This window comes from Sipha flava, unplaced genomic scaffold (genome assembly GCF_003268045.1).
Source record: "Sipha flava isolate LNK unplaced genomic scaffold, YSA_version1 329_pilon_pilon, whole genome shotgun sequence".
Taxonomy (NCBI): domain Eukaryota; kingdom Metazoa; phylum Arthropoda; class Insecta; order Hemiptera; family Aphididae; genus Sipha; species Sipha flava.
In genome coordinates, this window is record NW_020273017.1 from 144,291 (window position 1) to 164,024 (window position 19,734).

Sequence of the window (19,734 nt, forward strand, 5' to 3'; positions counted from 1 at the left end):
TTTTCGAATCGTATAAATTACGGGCTCGCTTAAGCTTTTCCGTTTACTTATCCGTTTCCCTCCGCGGGTTGTAAGCGCTATAACTGTTCACGTGCATTTACGCGCACACGGATTAAAACGTTTTTATACCACGCGTGCGCCGAGTACGTTACTAAGTAATGTACTTGTACAAAATATGCTTTTGTCGTGTCATTGTTCATTAAAGACGCGTCAAAGCCGCCGTGTGCGTGCGTAGATACCGCAGGGGCAACAGAGGCAGTTGCTTCGGGGCGCAACATTTTTTTGAGGGCGCACACGATGTATGATAAATTTTATTTTTCTATTTAATTTCATTTTAATAATATTATGAACTGTACATTAACTGTGAATTTTGTATACGAAAAAAAAAAAAAACAATTTATATTAGGTGGGTGGAAAAATATATTTTGTCTCGGGGCGCTGATGGGGATAGTTACGCCACTGGTGTGCGCAAGTTTGCACACGAGTACACTTGCAATTATGTGTACACGGACGGCGTCGACAACGAAATATTGGAATTTATTCCCGCGAATTTACCGCAGCGACCACTGCGAGTGGCTGACACTTATGCGTGAAGTAATATATGCGCGTACATTGTTCACTTGTACGTAAAACGTAAACCGTGATTTCAGCAGCAGTCGTTCCATACATTTAGACGCGGCCCATGCAGCGTATACTGTTCACGCACTCGTATATGTATATTTATGGTATAAATGTTTTATGCATATACAGGCAAACGACGTATAACCATTAACGTTTCCATTAGCGTGAGAACGATATTTAAATGTTATTAAAATGTACATCGATTTCGATTTAAGCATGCTCGTATAGTATATATATATATATATCTTTATTATGTAACGAGTAAGTATTTAACATTAAATAAAATTCAAATACGCACATGTCTACAAACCTATTTTACAATAACGTGCGGTCGTCTGTCATGACAAGAAATGAGACGACATAAATGTAGAAAAGCGCAAGGTTTTTTAGTTAAATGATCAATCCTTATTTTGTATTAATACTCTCGACTGTAGTCTTTCAGGGAAATCGTTGTATTTTTGTTTTTAAATATTCCTGACAATTGTTATTGATCCAAAGCACCACGTACGCAAATCTGATATAAATGATAAACGAACTAGAGAAAAGTATTCGGAGCCAAAAGAAGTATTAATCGGTGACATGTTCTAAACGAAACTATAAAAAAAAAAATATATTAATAATAATGATAATCAATATTCTATAAGAAATATATACTGCTTTTTGGATAAGTTTTACTTTAGAGTTTCAAATTGTCATTTATTTAGAGTGTAAATATTACAAAATAAAACAAAAATGTTGTCAGATTTGTTTTAACAATAAAAGAAAAACCACTTTTTTTGTAAATCATGTCTCTCGATGATAATTTTATTTTTTTTTTACTATTATCTGGACGACAAGGAAAAACATAAGTTGTTAATTATTAATTTAACAATTAATAATAATTTCTTGTCAAACCTCACTGAAGTGCCCTGGAGCAAGTGCCCCTAATGGTATAATAATATCGACAGTAAAAAAACATTTGCCAACAAACAATAAATTATAATCACGGCTTAAATGGTGGGCGCGTGACGCGGTCGCCGCATCGGAAACATCACGTTCATCGATCACCATCGATCACCTATCGATCACTACACGTGGACATTTGTTATTACGTATTGTTACGTTGAAAATCGTCGCGCGGCACGAATATGGTAGGCCGGATCTTTTCCTCCTTAAACGTGTTTCCTTCACCCCCTCCCCCGGTGAACGGCAGACGGAACGAAATCAGTACGCGACCAACGTTTCATATTACACAACATGCGAGTCGACTGTATAGCTGTCGGCCGGTGTACCGTCTTTGTGCACACACTAACATGTACATGATTAATGGTCGAATCCGAATGCAGGCCAAACGGACGATGAAGTTGTGTCAACGAGGCGAAACTGCCGTACGCTATAAACCCTATGATCTCATTAGGAAAATGTGTCTCAAAATCGTTTTTATAGATGAAAAAATAAATAAAAATGAAAATCCATCCGGTGACATTTTTTTATCCGTTTATTTATTCACCGATTCGTATGTAGCGTTCCGTGCGTTTTGAAATTCGTTACAATGGTTATACGAACCGTATAACCTTTGGGTTCAGAATTTTTTTTTAAACACCACGTACAAAACGTGTACACGTTACGTGCGATACGGTTTGCGTCCGCCGTTTGTCGCGACCCTTAGCATTTGTACAACAATGGTCAAGACGTGCTGAAATAACGTTGTAGGCATAAAAATCGTGTTACCTACAAATCGCCCTCTGACCTATGGCAGTTTGCAAGACCGATTGGTTTTATAACGAACGCGTGGGGGGATTTTTATTCCCCTTGGATCTTAAACATATAACTGTTGTCGCAACGCAATACCGACGTGGGATCTTTACGCGAGCAGATCGGAGGAATCGACGTCTTACCGCGTCCACCGATCACTTCCCCCGCACCGAACGGCGAAAAGGGGTAAAACCGATTGCACGCCAGATCTCGACTAAATCTGGCAGTACGTTTTGTTCACGGGATTCATTCGCGTACGAAACAATGAAAAACTACTATTCCGCGCGCATATGGGATGTGATCGAAGCGAGAGTGCTCGACAACGAGCTGATCGGACAACTGCATGTTTACCGATGCACATAAATGCGCGTCCGAAAAAGAAAAAACATAACCTCGAATTTGATCGTCGGTCGACAGGTTATCTGAACGGAACGCGGCATCATAAATCCAACGCCTAGTCTGATTAAACATGTGATTTAAGATAATAATGAATCACGTTGTTGTAATACGCATATATACATACGTATATGGTTTTGTGGCAGTGACCCAAACCGTTTATGACATATGATTCATCCGCGTGTGCGTGTGTTCCTATTAAAAGAAGGTCGTCGAATCGAACGATTTGTCGCCGGGAATATCGAACGAGAAAGCCACGTTATGACGTAGGCGTACGGGGAATAATACGTTTCTAATCGGTCGTAGAAATGTTTCGAGTCGTAATCACCGGAGAATTTCGACGGACGTACGTTTCGCGCGGAGTTACCCAATCGGGTATGTGTCTGTTCCGCCGGAACAAAAAGACGCGCACTTACGTTTTCAACGAACCAATGCAATACGGACGACGGTGATTTCGACTAGAGAACGATTTTCTAATTCTCGTAGACAAACAGAACGTGAAAATATATAAAAGTCCAGTGCAAGTATAGACATTATTCCGCGCTACTAATAAAAATTATTGAATAACAATTCTTATTATATTATTATTTTTTTTGTTTTCTTCTTTTTTTGCGTTGCCGCATTGCTTCATTCGGCCGTCGCTTGACTGTTTACCGCCGTAGAATTAAAATGCAGTCAACGAGAACACAATAGTGCACTTGAATTTAATTGAAACACTGTGGGGACTTACGAGAGCGCGTGTGATCGCCACAAACAATCAACGGTCACCATTATATAACGGGGTAATACTCATAAGGTTTGTGATTGCACATACCAAAATGAGTTAAAATCCCAGTAGAAATGAATTCGATCGCGTTTCAGCCATATTTTTGTTGACGCGTGAGAATCAATACCCGACTGTTGCGGGGAAATCGAAATCGAACATAAAAAAAAAAAAAAAAACTGTTTTACCACGGTACGGTTGGTCAAGTTTTCGAGACACATCTTTAACCACCGGTAAAATTAAACTGTAAAAATTGCAGTACTGTAAGCTTCAACGTGAGATATGTGTACGACATAAGTGTGCGTTGAGTTGCTACGCACAAAATCATCACGAATTTACGTGATTTTTCACAACGAGATATACCGTTGTTGCGAGTGAATAACAATTGACACGTGCGCTTAGGACTGTTACAAAAATGTACGGAGTGCACTCGTAAAGCAGTGTTGTATGGTACAAATACAAATGGTGATTGAAGTTGAGAACACGTCTAACTCTTGAACATCACAAAATACGTGTGTAGATGCACTTGAAAAATATACGTGTATGCACGAGCAGGGCCGGTTTTAAGTTTTTCGCCGCCCCAGGCAAATCTAATTTATGCTGCTCCCATTTCAATAGTTGATTTTTGGGGATCAAGGGAGTTTATATAATAAAGACGTTCGGTCTTTAACAATAACCACTTCTTATTATTTATAAATAAAAAATAAAAAAATGGTTTAGATTTTTATTACGAAACACAAAAATAAATGAAAATAGTTTAATGGTTTTTAAAATAGAAAAAAGCATTGCATAGAAACTGATATTATACAGTTCTTATACAGTATCAAACAATAACAATAAGTATTAAAATGTCGATTGAAAAAATATAAACACAAAGTTAAAAATGTATCAAATAATATTTATTTTGCGAGTATTTTCGTGTACAAAATCAATTTATACATTTTTTTAACTCAGGATTTCTTGCCACTTTTTTTTAACTGAAATTGTAGTAAGATATAATATATATCTATATATATATATACCTTTATTAATTTATAGAAGACCTCGTAGTTCTTAATAGTTTTTAACATGGAAAAACTCAGTTCAACTAATGCGCAACCGATACAGGCGTTGTTAAAATAATACGAACAGCTGTTGGATACAAAATCATCATTATTTATAATAAAAATTCAATGCAGTATTATTAAGTTTTAATAACAATTGAAGATCTATACAATTTTTTATAATATTATTTTTTATTATATTTTTTTTATTTTACTTATGTCATACAATAACAACTTACAATTATCGCAGTGGTTATCCGTTTGTTAAAATCTTTCTTTAATATAATTGATTGCCATGTCCAATGTATAAAAGTATAACTCGACTTCAAATTTTGTTTTTTAAATAAATTATTGGCTCTTCATAATGTTCGTAAAAAAACAGACCACAGTCTTATTTTTTATGGGCCAATGAAAGCTTGTTGCTCGAAAGAAGTCTCAATCGCGTCCTCGGATTGAGATGGTATTATTATAATACGTTTTTTCGTATTTCATGTTCAATGATTTTCATTCGACATTTATCGCGTCTAAAGTAGTGCCACAAAAAAGGCTGCGTATTTTTCTACCGCGTTGGATCGGCCCTGTACAGTACACAAGCGATAAAAATGTTTCAAGATTGAACGAAGATAGATGTAAACAATTTTAGTTATTTTTAGAAATTTTAGAATTTATGCAGTTGCATAATGTAGCCGTACCCATAGGCGTCACTAAGGGGTATCGAGGGATATTTTTTCGCTACCCCAAAAAAAGTTATAGATTTTAAAAACATATTCGAAGTTTATTATTCAAGTGTGTACGAACATGGACCATCTATTATTGTGATTGTATCCAAAATAATTCTATTTTGTGATATACAAGTTCAATACAGACAATAAGGCAGTGTATACACTATAGGTCATACCAAGATTTAGGAACAAGAGTTAGCCAGTTATCATGTTAAATCTTTAAAAATGTATTTTTTAACTTTCTAAAAATAAACTTTGCTACCCCAAAATTTGGATTTTAGTGACGCCCATGCCCGTACCGATATTCTTGCATATTATTAAAATTATAGTAGTGTAAAACTATTTTAAAATATTTATGGGCATATTTATCGTGTTCGACTACACGAGTTTGTGTGTTTCCAAATACACGAACAAAATTTACAAAATGTATGACGATTGAAATATTGAACGCGATTTATATCGAAAAACTGAGTCTACATCGAACGTAAATATTTTACACGTGACACGCTTATACGTAAGATAATTCTGGGACCGAATACACGTAGTAATACGTAAAACATTTTTTTTTTAATCTATCTTCATCACACCTCAAAACACGTTTGTGTACACCCACTAGTGGAGTTTTGAACCGGTGTAGTTCTCAGCGCCCAATAAAAATATGCTACACGTAGTTATAGTATGGTTTACACAACAAAAATACTATGTGGTGCAATGTTTAAATCAATTAACGTGATGAGACTTTCTCTCTCTCTCTCTCTCACTCTTTTCTTCGTTTCTCGACGACAATGACGCGTTCGGTGCCTGGTTTTTACCGTGCGCCGAATATTGCTGCGATGTATAATCGATCCGGACAAATCGTAGTTCAACGTCTACTGTACACATTTACAGCATTAGGTGTACGGATGGTATTACTATTTTTTTCTTAGACCACCACTTTGGGTTCCTGGGACTGCGATACACATTATTGGTGGAAACACGTAACCGCGCAGCAGTGCACCGGAAAGAGTTGGATAACACATGTCACGCGCGATACACGTTTTGATTATAATGCGTAATGCACGGCAGTGGCCGATGACGAACAGCGAATCAACATTGTTATTTTCTTGCCCCAATTTCGACGATGAGGTCATTAAAAAAATAAAATAATGAAAATCGCTCGTGTTGTTGTTTAGTTTACACACTCGCTTACACGTCGGCAGACCTCGGTGTTTCGTAATAATCGTATTATGTGATACCATCGGAAACAATGTTTTTAGTAAAAGGTCATTTCGTTATTTATTTATTTTTGTGGGTTGCGGTGTGTGTGTGTGTGTGTGTGTGTGTGTGCGCGCGTAATGCGATTAAATTTAATTATGAAATCGTATCAGATAATCGTTAGTAAAAAAATATCCTCAAGAATCAAGGTAAAACCGAGCGATCTTGAATTATATATTGTACCGAAATATTCATAAAAAATAAAAAAAACAATTAAAATATACAAATATGATATACAGTTCTGTTTTAATAAGTAGTAACTTTTCGTGCCTGTATAATATTATGGAGTAGAATAATTTGCAAACATCTCTATTTTAAACGAAAACTAAATTATGTAATTAAAGCAAACTCGGAGTAGATAATGTATTAGACATACGTAAACAGACATATTAATAAAACCCACACTAAAAGATGCTATAATACCGCAAGATTCTAATGAACCTTATTCCCAATATTCTATAGATTTGAACATATTTCATTAACTAAACGTAATTATCGATACGAACTCAATATCATCTATAATATACCTCATAAAAATAATTTAAATTTAAATATTATTAAAATAATCCATAAACGTATGGGAGAAAAAATAAAACATCTCACGAAATGAAGGGTGGGCATGAAATCCGAAAATTTGAAGTATCCGGAATATCCAGATTAATAAATTCGCTTTTTATATAACTTATAATTATCTTTAATTTCTAGTAAAATAAACTATTGATTTTATCGTAACAATTAATTATTATTGTATTATATGGTTTTCAGAGTACTTATCATGACTTTAACAATTTTTATAATTTGTTAATAGTTACCAAAATAATAATTTATTAAATTGTTGAATTTATTTTATACCTCTATGACTTACAGTGATAGCATGACTGAATACCCAATTAACTTATTTTAACTGCATAATTTTTGAATGGTTATTGAATAAGCTTTTCTGAAGATGAGTTAAATGTATATTACAATACAATAATAGAATGATGGAATAATAATTGTTATCGATTTATTTACATGGAAAAGCTTTCTAACAATTATTATATAAAAATTTCAGACATGGAACAGCAAAATTGAATTGAATAATTTGGATAATCCGGATATGCTCATCACTACTTGAAATACTGTTGATAACTATTATAATATGAAATATCAAAATAATATTTCTAACAAATTTGCTTAAATTCTAAACAATACTAATCGCTTTTATAACTAATCATCATTCGATCAAACATATAAATAATAGAACTAAAAACCTCATAAAAATCTCCCTTCTTTTGAAAATGGTAGTATATACAATGTATATGTATATTATACATAGCAAATATAAAACTAAATGTTATTGTAATAAATTGTATACAAGTAGGACAAATAGAAATTTTAAAATAAGATATAAAGGAAACATAAAAAAAAAAACTGCCCCTAAAATGTTATTTTATATATTTTGATATCAATACAGACTCAGAAATATTGAGTACCCAAAATAATATTTAAATTAATTTATTCTTAGAAGATTTACACGTACACAATGAAATAATAAAAAAAAGTTTTATAATACTAGAATTTTGAATACACAAACAAATTTAAAAAATATATATCTCATATCAATACATTTTATATAATTATAAACAAAATACTCCAAGTATTTATGTCCAATTACAATTTCTTTTAAATAATCTCTCCTATTAAAATAATTTATCTCTATGTAATGTGAACCCTACACGATCAACAATACTGAAATAATTAAATTGTGTCAATATTTTGTTCAATATTAATTTCTTCCAAACTTCTTAAATACTATTGCACAATATAAAGTATTCGGATATTAGTTATGTCGTTTAATTTATGATTTATGGGTGTTTAATGGCGTAATGACGCCTCAGTATTATGGCATTAACCATCAGTTATAAATTATCATTGTTTTAAAAATGTATGTTAATGATACTAAATTTATTTGCACCGCGGTTACATTTGAACTCAACTAAAACGAGCGAAAAAGAAAAAAAAAAGAAAGCGTTGAATGAAAAAGTGATTGAGCCAGATGACTATAGGATTTTTTACGAATTATTTTGAGAATTTATCGAAAGTTTGTGAATATAAAATTATTGTTCTTCACAATATCATATCCAAACATACAATGATATTGTGTATTATGCAATTTATTTCCAACCCTATTTGATTTATTTAATATCTTGTAAAATATTTCAATATATTTTCTACACTATCAATAATATTGCGCAATATTATTGATCGTGTAGGGTCTGATTAAAACGATCAATTTTTCTCAACGCATTCCTTCCTTTATTTTTTTCAGACTCGGTCGCGATTTCATTGACTTTACATGTACCAGATGATCGAAACCGTTCACAAGTATAAAGGTACTCCAGACTGAGTATTTCTTTGTTTATTTTTTCTTAGTTTGATACAGGTTGATACACCGTCGACGGTATCTGACCCGCGCTTAGGGTCGGGCTGACCTATCTGACCAGATCGGGTCTGCAGGTGATAGATAACGGTAATTAAACACTCCGTTGTGACGGTGGCGGACAGAGAGACGAAATATGGCGAATACGTCCACCCGAACAGAGACCATGCACGGGTCAGCGGCTTCTGTGCAATCCACGTAAAATGCCGACCGTGCCCGAGCCGCGGGGCGCCCTTTGCCGATCGAAATTTACTCTCGAACCGTCAACGAAGGCGGTGGCTGGTGGGCTTGTGGTATGACCATCGGGCAACATTACGATTCGAGTGTGTTCCCATTCCAACGATCGCGCGTAATCCCTGCGAGACCGTACGATCACGCCATAAGCTTTAAGGTTTCAACGAATCGTCCGCACGGTTCTTGCGCAAAAGTCATCGCGACCAAGGAACGTGTTGGTTCGTAACGAACACTCTTTGATCGCATACGTCATTCCAGTACACGGAGATCAACCGTAGGCGGAAAAATTGATCGTTGACGATTGCCATCATTCGATTCGATCATGTATTTCCGTCCAATTGACAAACCAATGCGGTTTCAATATTTTAATACGAATGCGAATTAATCTTATAAGTTTTTTTTTTCCCCGGTCGTCACTGAACTGTGAACAGTAAAAACATTACATAAAACGTCCTTTGCGCGGGTTGTAGATCACCAGGAAGAGTCAAGAAACAACGACTCAAATGCGGATATTTTCGAATAATTGTATGATTATATATGTGTATTTATATAATCCATAGATCCCTCGAAAGATTAATTAATAAAAATTATAATATGACCTTTGCGTGTTTGCATATCAATAATATAATAAATGCAAATATTTAATTAGAATAATTGCGAGTTATGCGAGCTGGTACACAATAATATTTTTGTACGACTAAAAGTATTTAACCTTAGTCAGAACGCAAACAATGAATTATTCGCAATTAAATTACAGTGAATACTATGTAATTGTTGTTGCTTGAAGAACGAAAAAAATTCTTTTTTAATTAATATTTCAAACCACTTGCTTTACAGACCATTTTACCAAGACGATTACGCAATACTTAATTATACGCGTTAATTTATTTAAAATGTACCTATGTATTTCCGTTTTTCGTATGATTTTTCTGTTATAGTTCTGTATCTACCTTGGATGTCGATGTAACAGTGGTATGTATGTTGATTATTTTGAACCTTTATCGATTGTACTGATATTTTCATTTTGAAAATGAGGTGGCTCTGTGTTTGATACGTGTGCAACGAATTAAGGTATTCATTAATATTACCATGAAATCAAACTGCAGTTTCAGACACGTTACCGATGTATTTCGTTCGTTGAATGGATCATTATTACCGCGTGGACTTTGCAGAACCAAAGTGAGTACTACTCACTTCCTTCTCTAGCATACCAATATTGAAAATACGTAATTGTATAACATCAATGAAATGGTGTAACTGAAATCGAGAACGAAACTAAGAAAAAATTCTTAATATTTTGCGCGTTGGATACGGTGTTATTGCAATTCGACAGTGTCTGGTATTATTATTTATTTTGATGATATTATATGAGCTATGAAGTACTTGCAAACTTGAAATTAAAAGATTAATGGCCATTCCCCCCTCTCTACCATGAACGTCGCTTGTCAAAAATAATTGGTCATAACGTAGTAGGATTTTATATATTTTGAAAAAAGTCCTGTATTCTACTAAGATGTCGTCGTGGTTATCCACGTACACTTACCTATATTTGCTGGTGGACCGAACGCCGTATGTTATATACAATGGTAGTAGTACGATCATGAACGAAAAAAAGGTAAATGGAAGACGAGACTTTCCAGTCCTTTTGTTTTTTAAAACCTTTTGAACTATTATCGACGTACGTGGCTACGACGCAACGAACAAATACACGCTTAATAATAAAAAAATGAACATCTACGGTTATATTATAACGGGTGTTATATAAAACAGTAAAAAGGCATCGAATTCATCATTTTGTTCGGCTTTTTTCCCAGACTAATGGTACGAATACTTCGTACATGATGTTTAAAAAAAAAAATTATTATTTTACCCCATCGAATAACATACGAATGGTTATAATAGCATTTTATTGAATTGTATCAACTACTTTTTTATTGTACACTACTTAATTAAAACACAGTAACCGAATAATATTATTTAGGAGTTAATTGTCCATGAATTTAAAATTTATTATTCTTCATATACTGTAAAATATTTAAACTTGTTGAATTTTCTCCGGTATCGGCGCTTATAATTTGGGGGTTTGTGGTATCGGACAATTCTTCATTCATTTCAGAAATAAACTTTTGTAATAGATCCCAGGTGGACACAATCCTCATGACATCGACTAGTCTAAATACACCGAAAAGGTCAATTAATGTAATATATTTAAAACTAAATCAAAGATCTCTCACAGCAGTAGAAATTGCAACGAAAACATGTGCACGGATTTATATGTGACTGCGTGAATTGTGCATTTGAAGAACCGACTTCAAGGCAAACTCCGCGTTGTTCTTACAATAATCAAATATCGTTATTATTAATATTATATTTACCAGACGTTGCTTTCAATATCGTTTTCGCAAGATCCACGGTCAAAGATGCAATTTCTACTCCCAATCCAATTGGTCCCATTGCAAAGAAGGATCTTGGCACCATTTTGTACGACGTGTTCGTTTCAGCTGTAGATAAATTCTGACTGGAAATCGAGTCGAGTTGTGTAGTATTAATTGGAGGAGTGATGGTTGTAATTTGTGTGGTACCCGCCAGAATTGAGACGATCAACAGATTCACAAGAATGCAAATAAATATTACTTTTGACATTTTGTGTTTTCTCTGAAAAATATAAACATAATATTTAAACACAAAAATCTATTTTAGATGCAAAGAAATCGCACTGTTATACATTTTTAGAGCATAATAATTATTAACTAACTAAAACGCGTGCCATAATCTCGCATATACTTGGTTAATATTATGTCTTACCTAATTCAGACGATGAATAATGAAGCGTATTCCACTTGGTGTCAACGGGTCTGATGTAAAAGCTCTCAGTGACTGATCTTATATACGTGTAATCTGAGATAATTTTATCTGGTATGAGACGTAAATAGGTAATAAAAATAAAAAATTGATACATTTCCAATTATTTTTCGGATATTTAAATGCAAGTTAAATGAAAATTACTATACATTATCGTATTATACTCATTATTATGGCATCTGGCACCATAAAATATCATTGGAATTATGTTTTTTATTGATATATTTTTATATCTTCTCTTTTTCCGTCATTCTATAAAGTTAATCTCACGTCCTTGGATTGTTTGTAATGGTATAGTTTTTTTTATTTATTTTTTATTACATTTAATTACTGTGAACGCAATATTGTAACAATATGCGATGTCTCATAATGAAATTGCGTGTGCTTATATGTCAACCGGAGGTCTTAATCACTTCGAATCGACTCTATGCTGGTACACATACATTTTTCATCCACAGAATGTTTATATCGTCGGTTAAAAAGCTATTTGCTGTAAGCGACACTTTTGATGTGAGCGAAACTTGTCATCTAGTGTTGTAGACCAGTAGCTTTCAACCTGGGAGTCGCGACCCACAAGGGTGTCGCGAATCATAGGTATAGAGAGCCGCCTAAAATAATGAATGAAATGATTTTTCCATATTATTTCAAAATAAAAATAAGTTAATTGTTTATTTTATGAAATTTTTAAGTGTTAATTAATCAATCTAGGTCCTCGATAATGGTATACGCGCGTATATGAATAGGATTAGGATTATAGGATTGCGTGTATCGACCGTGTGGAAAATTAATATACACACGCATGTAACCGACCAATAACGGGTGAACAATATTTATGTATCAATGTGTAAGTAAATACTGTGTGACTATTTGGCCACAAGAGAGCCGTTCGAAAATTATACATTTTATTTTTTTTAACATTGATTCAATTAAATTCAAGCAGTTTTAAGTGATTTGTTAAATCATTGTCGGTTAAGTTTTACATAATGCAGTATGAGCTAAATGTATGGGGGTGCTAGAATTATGTCGACCAAATTGATCCGTGGAGGCTTTGTCCCCTACAAAACCATTCATGCATACATCACACTTACTCAGTAGCGTAGCCAGAATTTTTAAATGGTGGGGGGGCTAACCACTTTTTTGGATAAGTAAGGTAAGAGAGGATATGAGAATTCACCCTTAATCCCCCCACCATCTACCACCAAGTTTCTAAACGTAATTCAAGCATTTTAATATAGTTTTAAAAATATTTATTAATATATAATTTATAATAATAATAATAATTTTGGTTTCAGTGTTCAGTCACTTGCTCCACTCTGACAGCTGCATCCTCTTAGGCGAATTTCTGGCAAATTCAGTTATTATTTCACTTTCATCGAATTGCTCTTTTTTATTTATATTAGCCATAGCTAACCCATTCAGTCTGTTTTCCGACATGGTGTTTCTTAAAAAAATGTTTAAGCGATTAAGTGCTGAAAACGTTCTTTCCGGAGTGAAAGAGTTAACTGGTAACGTGGCGAATAATTGTAAGGGTATTTTAATGTTAGGTCGAAGATTGGTGCGATGAGAGAGTAAATCAAGAGCAGGATTCGGTTTTGGAATAGTATTTTGACTCCATTGTTGCCTCCATATGAACAGGTCAGCTCTGATTGTAGATGAGGTATCATCATGGAGATCTTGGACATATATTTTAGCAGCTTTTATAATATTTTTATTTTATTATATTTAAATTGGCCGGAATAAGTCCTTCAAGTGGCATAACATCAATAAGCCTTTGATTAAAACGAGTATCCATTGACTTTATTAAATAGTCAAGATACATTATACATATAAACACGGCCCATGGAGGGGCTATAGCCCCCTTAGTCCCCCCCCCCTTGGCTACGCCACTGCACTTACTTATTAATCTATAATTATTAGTAATTTATAATAAAATAACATTGAAACACAAATTTAAGGTAGTTGTATTTAAATACAGGTAAATACATTATTTATTTTGATTTAAATATTTTATTAAAGATATACGCTTTTGAGACATACCAAAATTATTTATTATTTTATATTTATTAATTTTAGTGCTTAGATCTTCCTCAATATTAGTAACTGACAAATTTGTAAATTTTGGCTGTCCATGCTTGTCCTAAGCCTATTATTTATTCAGTGCATAAACGAAAAAGACCTTTCACAAGTAGCCGAGCTTATAGGAATAGTTAATCCTACTTGAATAAGTTTAAACAAGTTTGGAAAAACATTTTCAGTTACCGTTTTCTTTATTCCAAATATATCAAAATCCAAATTTCTATTTCGTATACAATTTCTTGTCAGCAACATTTCTGCTTTCAATAATGTTAAATCCATATTTACAACATCCTGAAATCTTCACATGATTGTATTATTTAAAAAAGGTCTTGTGATTATAACTTTACAAGTGACCTGCCTCTAGGCTTTTGCGTTTAGATTTTGTTTCGTTTCTATGAATATAAAAGTAAAACTATTAATACTTAGGTATTAAAATTAAAAATATCTTATTTCTAGTAATTCTAATGTTATCATACTTGGTTTAAATTTCAAAATTCCTTAATTTGATCCCAAAGTTTAGAAAACTATCTTCATTCCTCTCATTTTCAGAAGTAGAATCAGAGTCGTCCTCAGGAATTTTATTGGTGGTAAGAGGGGAATGAAAATGTATTAAAATGTGAGCCATAGATTCCAAACCCTCACATCCTCTTTTTTATATAAAAACAATATAGATTAAATGAAAATGAAAAAATATTATATATACAAAATAATATCAAGTTTTCTTGATTTATAAGCCCTCATATCAAAAACTTTTTTGGCATCAATTGGGATTTCTCTATGGTCGGTCAACAATGTTAAGCCGTTAAGACGATTTTATGAATGATATCAAATTATGAAAAATATAAAGTTATAATATTAATTTTTTAATTTTTGAAAAATAAATTTATATACTTGAATAATTACGTTTCATTTTGACCAAAAATACATATCTTGATACCAAAGATATAATTATTCTCAATTCCCATAGGGGTATCTATTAATCGTCGTGTGTATATTGGATCGTGGGAAACAATCTTTTCGCCTACGATGATTACCTCAATAATGTTCATGAATTTTTGATGAGCCAGAATATCAGCTGACAAAGGATGTGATGAACATAATTGTATTGTCCTCACCTGTTTATTTTTAATGTTTGTACAATTACGTACAGTCGTACACTGTTATATTTTTAAAATTAAATACTCTTTTTGTTTTGAAGTTTTAGATGTTTCTGATTTTGAGTAATACGAAACATGTATTGATTTTGCCATGAAGAGTTTTTCTTACCTATATATACTATTTCGACTTGAATGATAGTTACGATTATTGCTAAATAAGAAGTAAAATATAAGAAATGGTTCTAGTCAAAACTTACAGGGAAGAGTTATTTATTTTAATTTCTCGAAATTTTTCCGTATAATTGAGAAAAATAGAAAAAAAAAAAGTTGCATAAAATTTAGTTATTATATTTTTATTAACCGAAATTTGAATCCTAAATACTGAAAATCGATAATATACCTCAATCATCTCAACCACCAGAGGTTTTAATAATATATTTTGTGTTTAAATACTTAATGAGCCGTTTTGTGTAATTACGAAAAATAATTGATTCACCTTCAATCAGAATCGTTTTTTCAAAACTAATGGTAAATTAGTTTTAAATTCAAAAATATCGCCAGAAAGAATATTTCACCCAATTATGAAGTCCGACCTAAGATTTGTGCTCTTTTTTTAAGTGTTCTCTTATTTCTATACTGGGAAACCAATTGAAAAATTCAAAAGCGACTGGTTTAAAGTACATTTATTATCAGCTGTGTATAATACATATTATTTTTTATAGATGAAAACGATATCATATGACATATCGGTGCTAATTTAAAGTCTAAAAATGTGGTTATATAAAAATAAAATATATGTTTATCATCATTATTCATTAAAATTAATATAGTATAGATCATCAGCGAGAGAACTGTTGGAATAGAGTGAGGAAAATCTGACAAAATTAAAATTATAAAACCTAAAGATATATTTGTTTATCATTTGAAACGTTTAAAAATACCTCGAGTAATTATAATAATAATCAAATACTGTGCTAAAATGTTCTTAGGTATTTAAACCTGTTAAACCTTTTAAAAAACCTGTTTGGAAAATGCGGGAAAATGAAAATGTTCTTTGAATGTTTAGTTTAATTGTAATAAATATTAATTACAATATTTGACCACTGTATGCACTATATTTTATAAGTATTCGAACGCAATCGGAATTTGATTTTTGAACTCCTCAATATTATTACGGGAATTTTATAAAAACACAAAGGCACTATTTTTGAAATATTTTTCTGCTTTTTTCCCAGCACCAGTTTATGGCCCAATAATTAACAATATCAACAATATGTAAAGCAATATAAACTAAAAAACAAGCAAAATATGTACAACATAAAATTAAATACGAGTTGTACTTATGGATTTTTTTTTTTTGTAATGATAATGCCCAGAAAAAATCGTTCGGTACGTATCTTGTGTACTTCGAATGATGATGATTCTAATGTTTACTCAGTAGGAAAAAAGTCGAAATTTTTTCTTTGGATTGGCAATACGTATGTTTGCTGTTAGTACAAATACTTCGTAGATGATGTTTAAAAAAATATCACAATTTTTTTATTTATATACTACCCGTCGTTACCATCGCAACTAGAGGGCCAATTAATAAAACTTAAAAATCTGGCGGACCAGAGTAAAAAAAGCGAAAATATTTAAAAAATGCATTAAAATTGATAATTAGCATTTACTTTATACAATTCAATTGGACTGCTAAACCAATACAATACTTATCCAATACCTATAGCTATATTAGCTATGTCAATATGGAGATATGTATATTATATTTAGACATTTAATATATTGGTCGCCAGTTGCCCATCCCTGGTGTACACAATATCGATTACGTACGAATGATTATTATAAAATTTTAGTGAACTGTATTAACCACATTTTTATTATACACTGTCATAATTAAAACACACAGAGACTGACAAATACTATTTAATAGGAAATAATAATTTTATTCGGAAAAAAGCATTACAAAGTACGGTACACCATATACGTTAGCCGCACGATGGCTACGTTACAATTATAAAACGGGGTTCACGAATAAGCTGACGAACATATTCAATGTGTTCGCATTGTTCATTTGCAAGGACCGCTGTTTTTTGTCCATCTCGATAGGAATTTGTTTCAAGCCAAGTTCCAAATCCTTAAGAAACAATGCAGGACTTTGATGCGTTTTAGAATTTTTCTTGTATTGATCAATAAAATCTGTAATTGCCTGTATCAAGAACACTCTGTTGGTTTTCAAATAATTCCTAATGAATTCGTTGAGCTCGATGTTGATTTGTGATTCAGACAGATCTTTATACTTAATATTGCTCAAGTTTACCTAGAAAATTGGAGAATGTATATTATAAATTACAATTACAACTTATTCATGTCGAAGGTGAATTATTTTTTTCAATCTTCTTTTCTTTGAGTTTTTCCTACTACTTTTACTCATTGGAATCTTTGAACTGTGTTCCGTAGTTACTACGGCGTAGTAGATAACGATAAATTGGGCAAGAAAATTCTAAAATAGGTACAATAATAATGTTTATAACAGGTGCCCTATATATAGGACACTGGGTATGAGTTAAGCTTATTGGTTGATACCACAAGAAATCTGAACGGGCACGCTTATATTTTTAGAAAATGTCTTTATAAGTTAACCTATATTTTGTGTTTGGTTGAAAAATATTAGAATAAAAAAAAAAACGTTAACTATTTTCACAGAATCTGTCTTTGATCAATATTTATGAAATTAGAATAATCAATACTTGATAGAGAAGTTTATTTCTACTGAGAAAATATTTTTATCTCGAAAACAAGTTTCTTTAACAAAGTTATTAAAAAATGTCGATCAATTTGTCTGTTATTAAATGAGTTAATAAATTAATAATGGAAAGTATTCGTATACATTCCTTCGCATTGGAACATATTTTCGTCTTGGTAAATACCGTCTTAGGAGGGGAAAAAAACTTAGCAACTGTCATCTACGTTAGTGACCGAAATGTTTAACCGTACTGCGAGTTGTTTGGTCATTTATAGCGATTAATCGTAATGATTGCGTGTTATAGAAGTATTATTTTTATTACCATCATTTTTTCCGCCGACCAGTCCACCGTCTTATTTTTGACAGCCAATTCGCATACATCATTGCTTAAAAGCATTGCGTTGCATTCCATGTTTGTTTGCATAAATAAACCCATCATCGTGATACTCGCACTAACGGCCAATATGATAAATTTACATTGTTTAATAATATCATTAGATTTTAATGTTTCAGTTAATAATATCGACATCTATTATAAACGGTGGAAAAAAATAGAACTTTATATAGCGTATATTGTTATCGAAATGATTTTTTCACGTTAAATCGATTTGTTTGGTCAATATTCAAAAATTTTATACAAATAAATGTTGCGGTTAGATGGTATCATTGGTATAAAACGATTCTTCGCAAATTCATTATTATTAAAATTATTTTTTTTTTTTAAATCTACATATACTTTTAATTTTCATATTTAGAAGCAGAATATTTTTCTGAAATGTTGAATGTATTTACAAATTCGACTAGTTAGCATTGGACATTTAACTCACAAGAATGAAGTATTGAGTTGATGCGCAACCACAAAGAATTTTTAAACATCTCTGTATACATTATTAATCTTTACTTAACAAATAATTAATTAACTATCGCGTTTTGTCATAATTTTGTCGAACGAAATAAATTACGATTTTCGATTATCTGTTTACGAAATGCACCTGCAATGTTTTAACTCACTTCAGTATACCATCACCGGATATTGGTGATCCGTTAACATTTCCTTTCAATGTGTACGAGCTCGTGATTTCCAATGTCGGTACATACATCTCAACTGTAGAAGCCAATCCACAAAAATCGATGATATACTGTGTTATTATAATGTTTTCCAAACCTTTGAGTGTCAAACCTTTTAACTTAAATTCTGAAATCCTGTAAAAATTAATTTTCTATTTATGGATGGATACAAACATCGGCGAGGTTTTCCATCACAATATGCAATGTTGATTTATTACAGTGTGTAGTATTTATTACACTAGCAGATGACGAGAACATAGAAATAAATCGAATAAAAAATACATTTAATGTTCTGCTAAAATGGATTTTTCACTTTTATTTGAAAAACGTTTTAATTATAAAAATGTACACACTTCAAGGTATCTGATAGGTTAAAATGTAAAATGTATTGGAATGTGAACAAACAGAAAATCTATTTCCAAGTATTATATTAAATTTCAATAATCATATATTATGTATTGTACTTTAGTGTACTGGTAACGCGATATGCAGTGTGATATGTGTAGGTTACTCATACGAGTTTTGTATTTATGTGAGACTATTAGTCCATTAGGAGTACATTTTTCGAAATTCATCAGTATTGTGCCAATGTACAATTTAGCGAGAAGAACATAATATAATAAGGATAACGAACAACAACCTTTAAAGCTATATCGTTATAGGCACAATATAAATGCCACTCAGGAATGTAAATGAACA

General features: G+C 32.2%; 1 protein-coding gene across 2 annotated transcripts in view; it reads right to left on the reverse strand.

Annotated features, from left to right (window-relative positions):
* Positions 1–17,177: 17,177 nt before the first annotated feature.
* Positions 17,178–19,734, reverse strand: part of LOC112686898 — a 66,303-nt gene continuing 63,746 nt past the window's right edge. For both annotated transcript variants that reach the window (XM_025559370.1, XM_025559371.1), the window contains exons 4-6: positions 18,979–19,170; positions 18,290–18,419; positions 17,178–17,541 (exon numbers count right to left, since the gene is read on the reverse strand). In XM_025559370.1, coding sequence (XP_025415155.1) covers positions 17,236–17,541; positions 18,290–18,419; positions 18,979–19,170 — 628 coding nt within the window. In that variant the 3' untranslated portion in view covers positions 17,178–17,235. The remainder of the gene's footprint in view (positions 17,542–18,289; positions 18,420–18,978; positions 19,171–19,734) is intronic.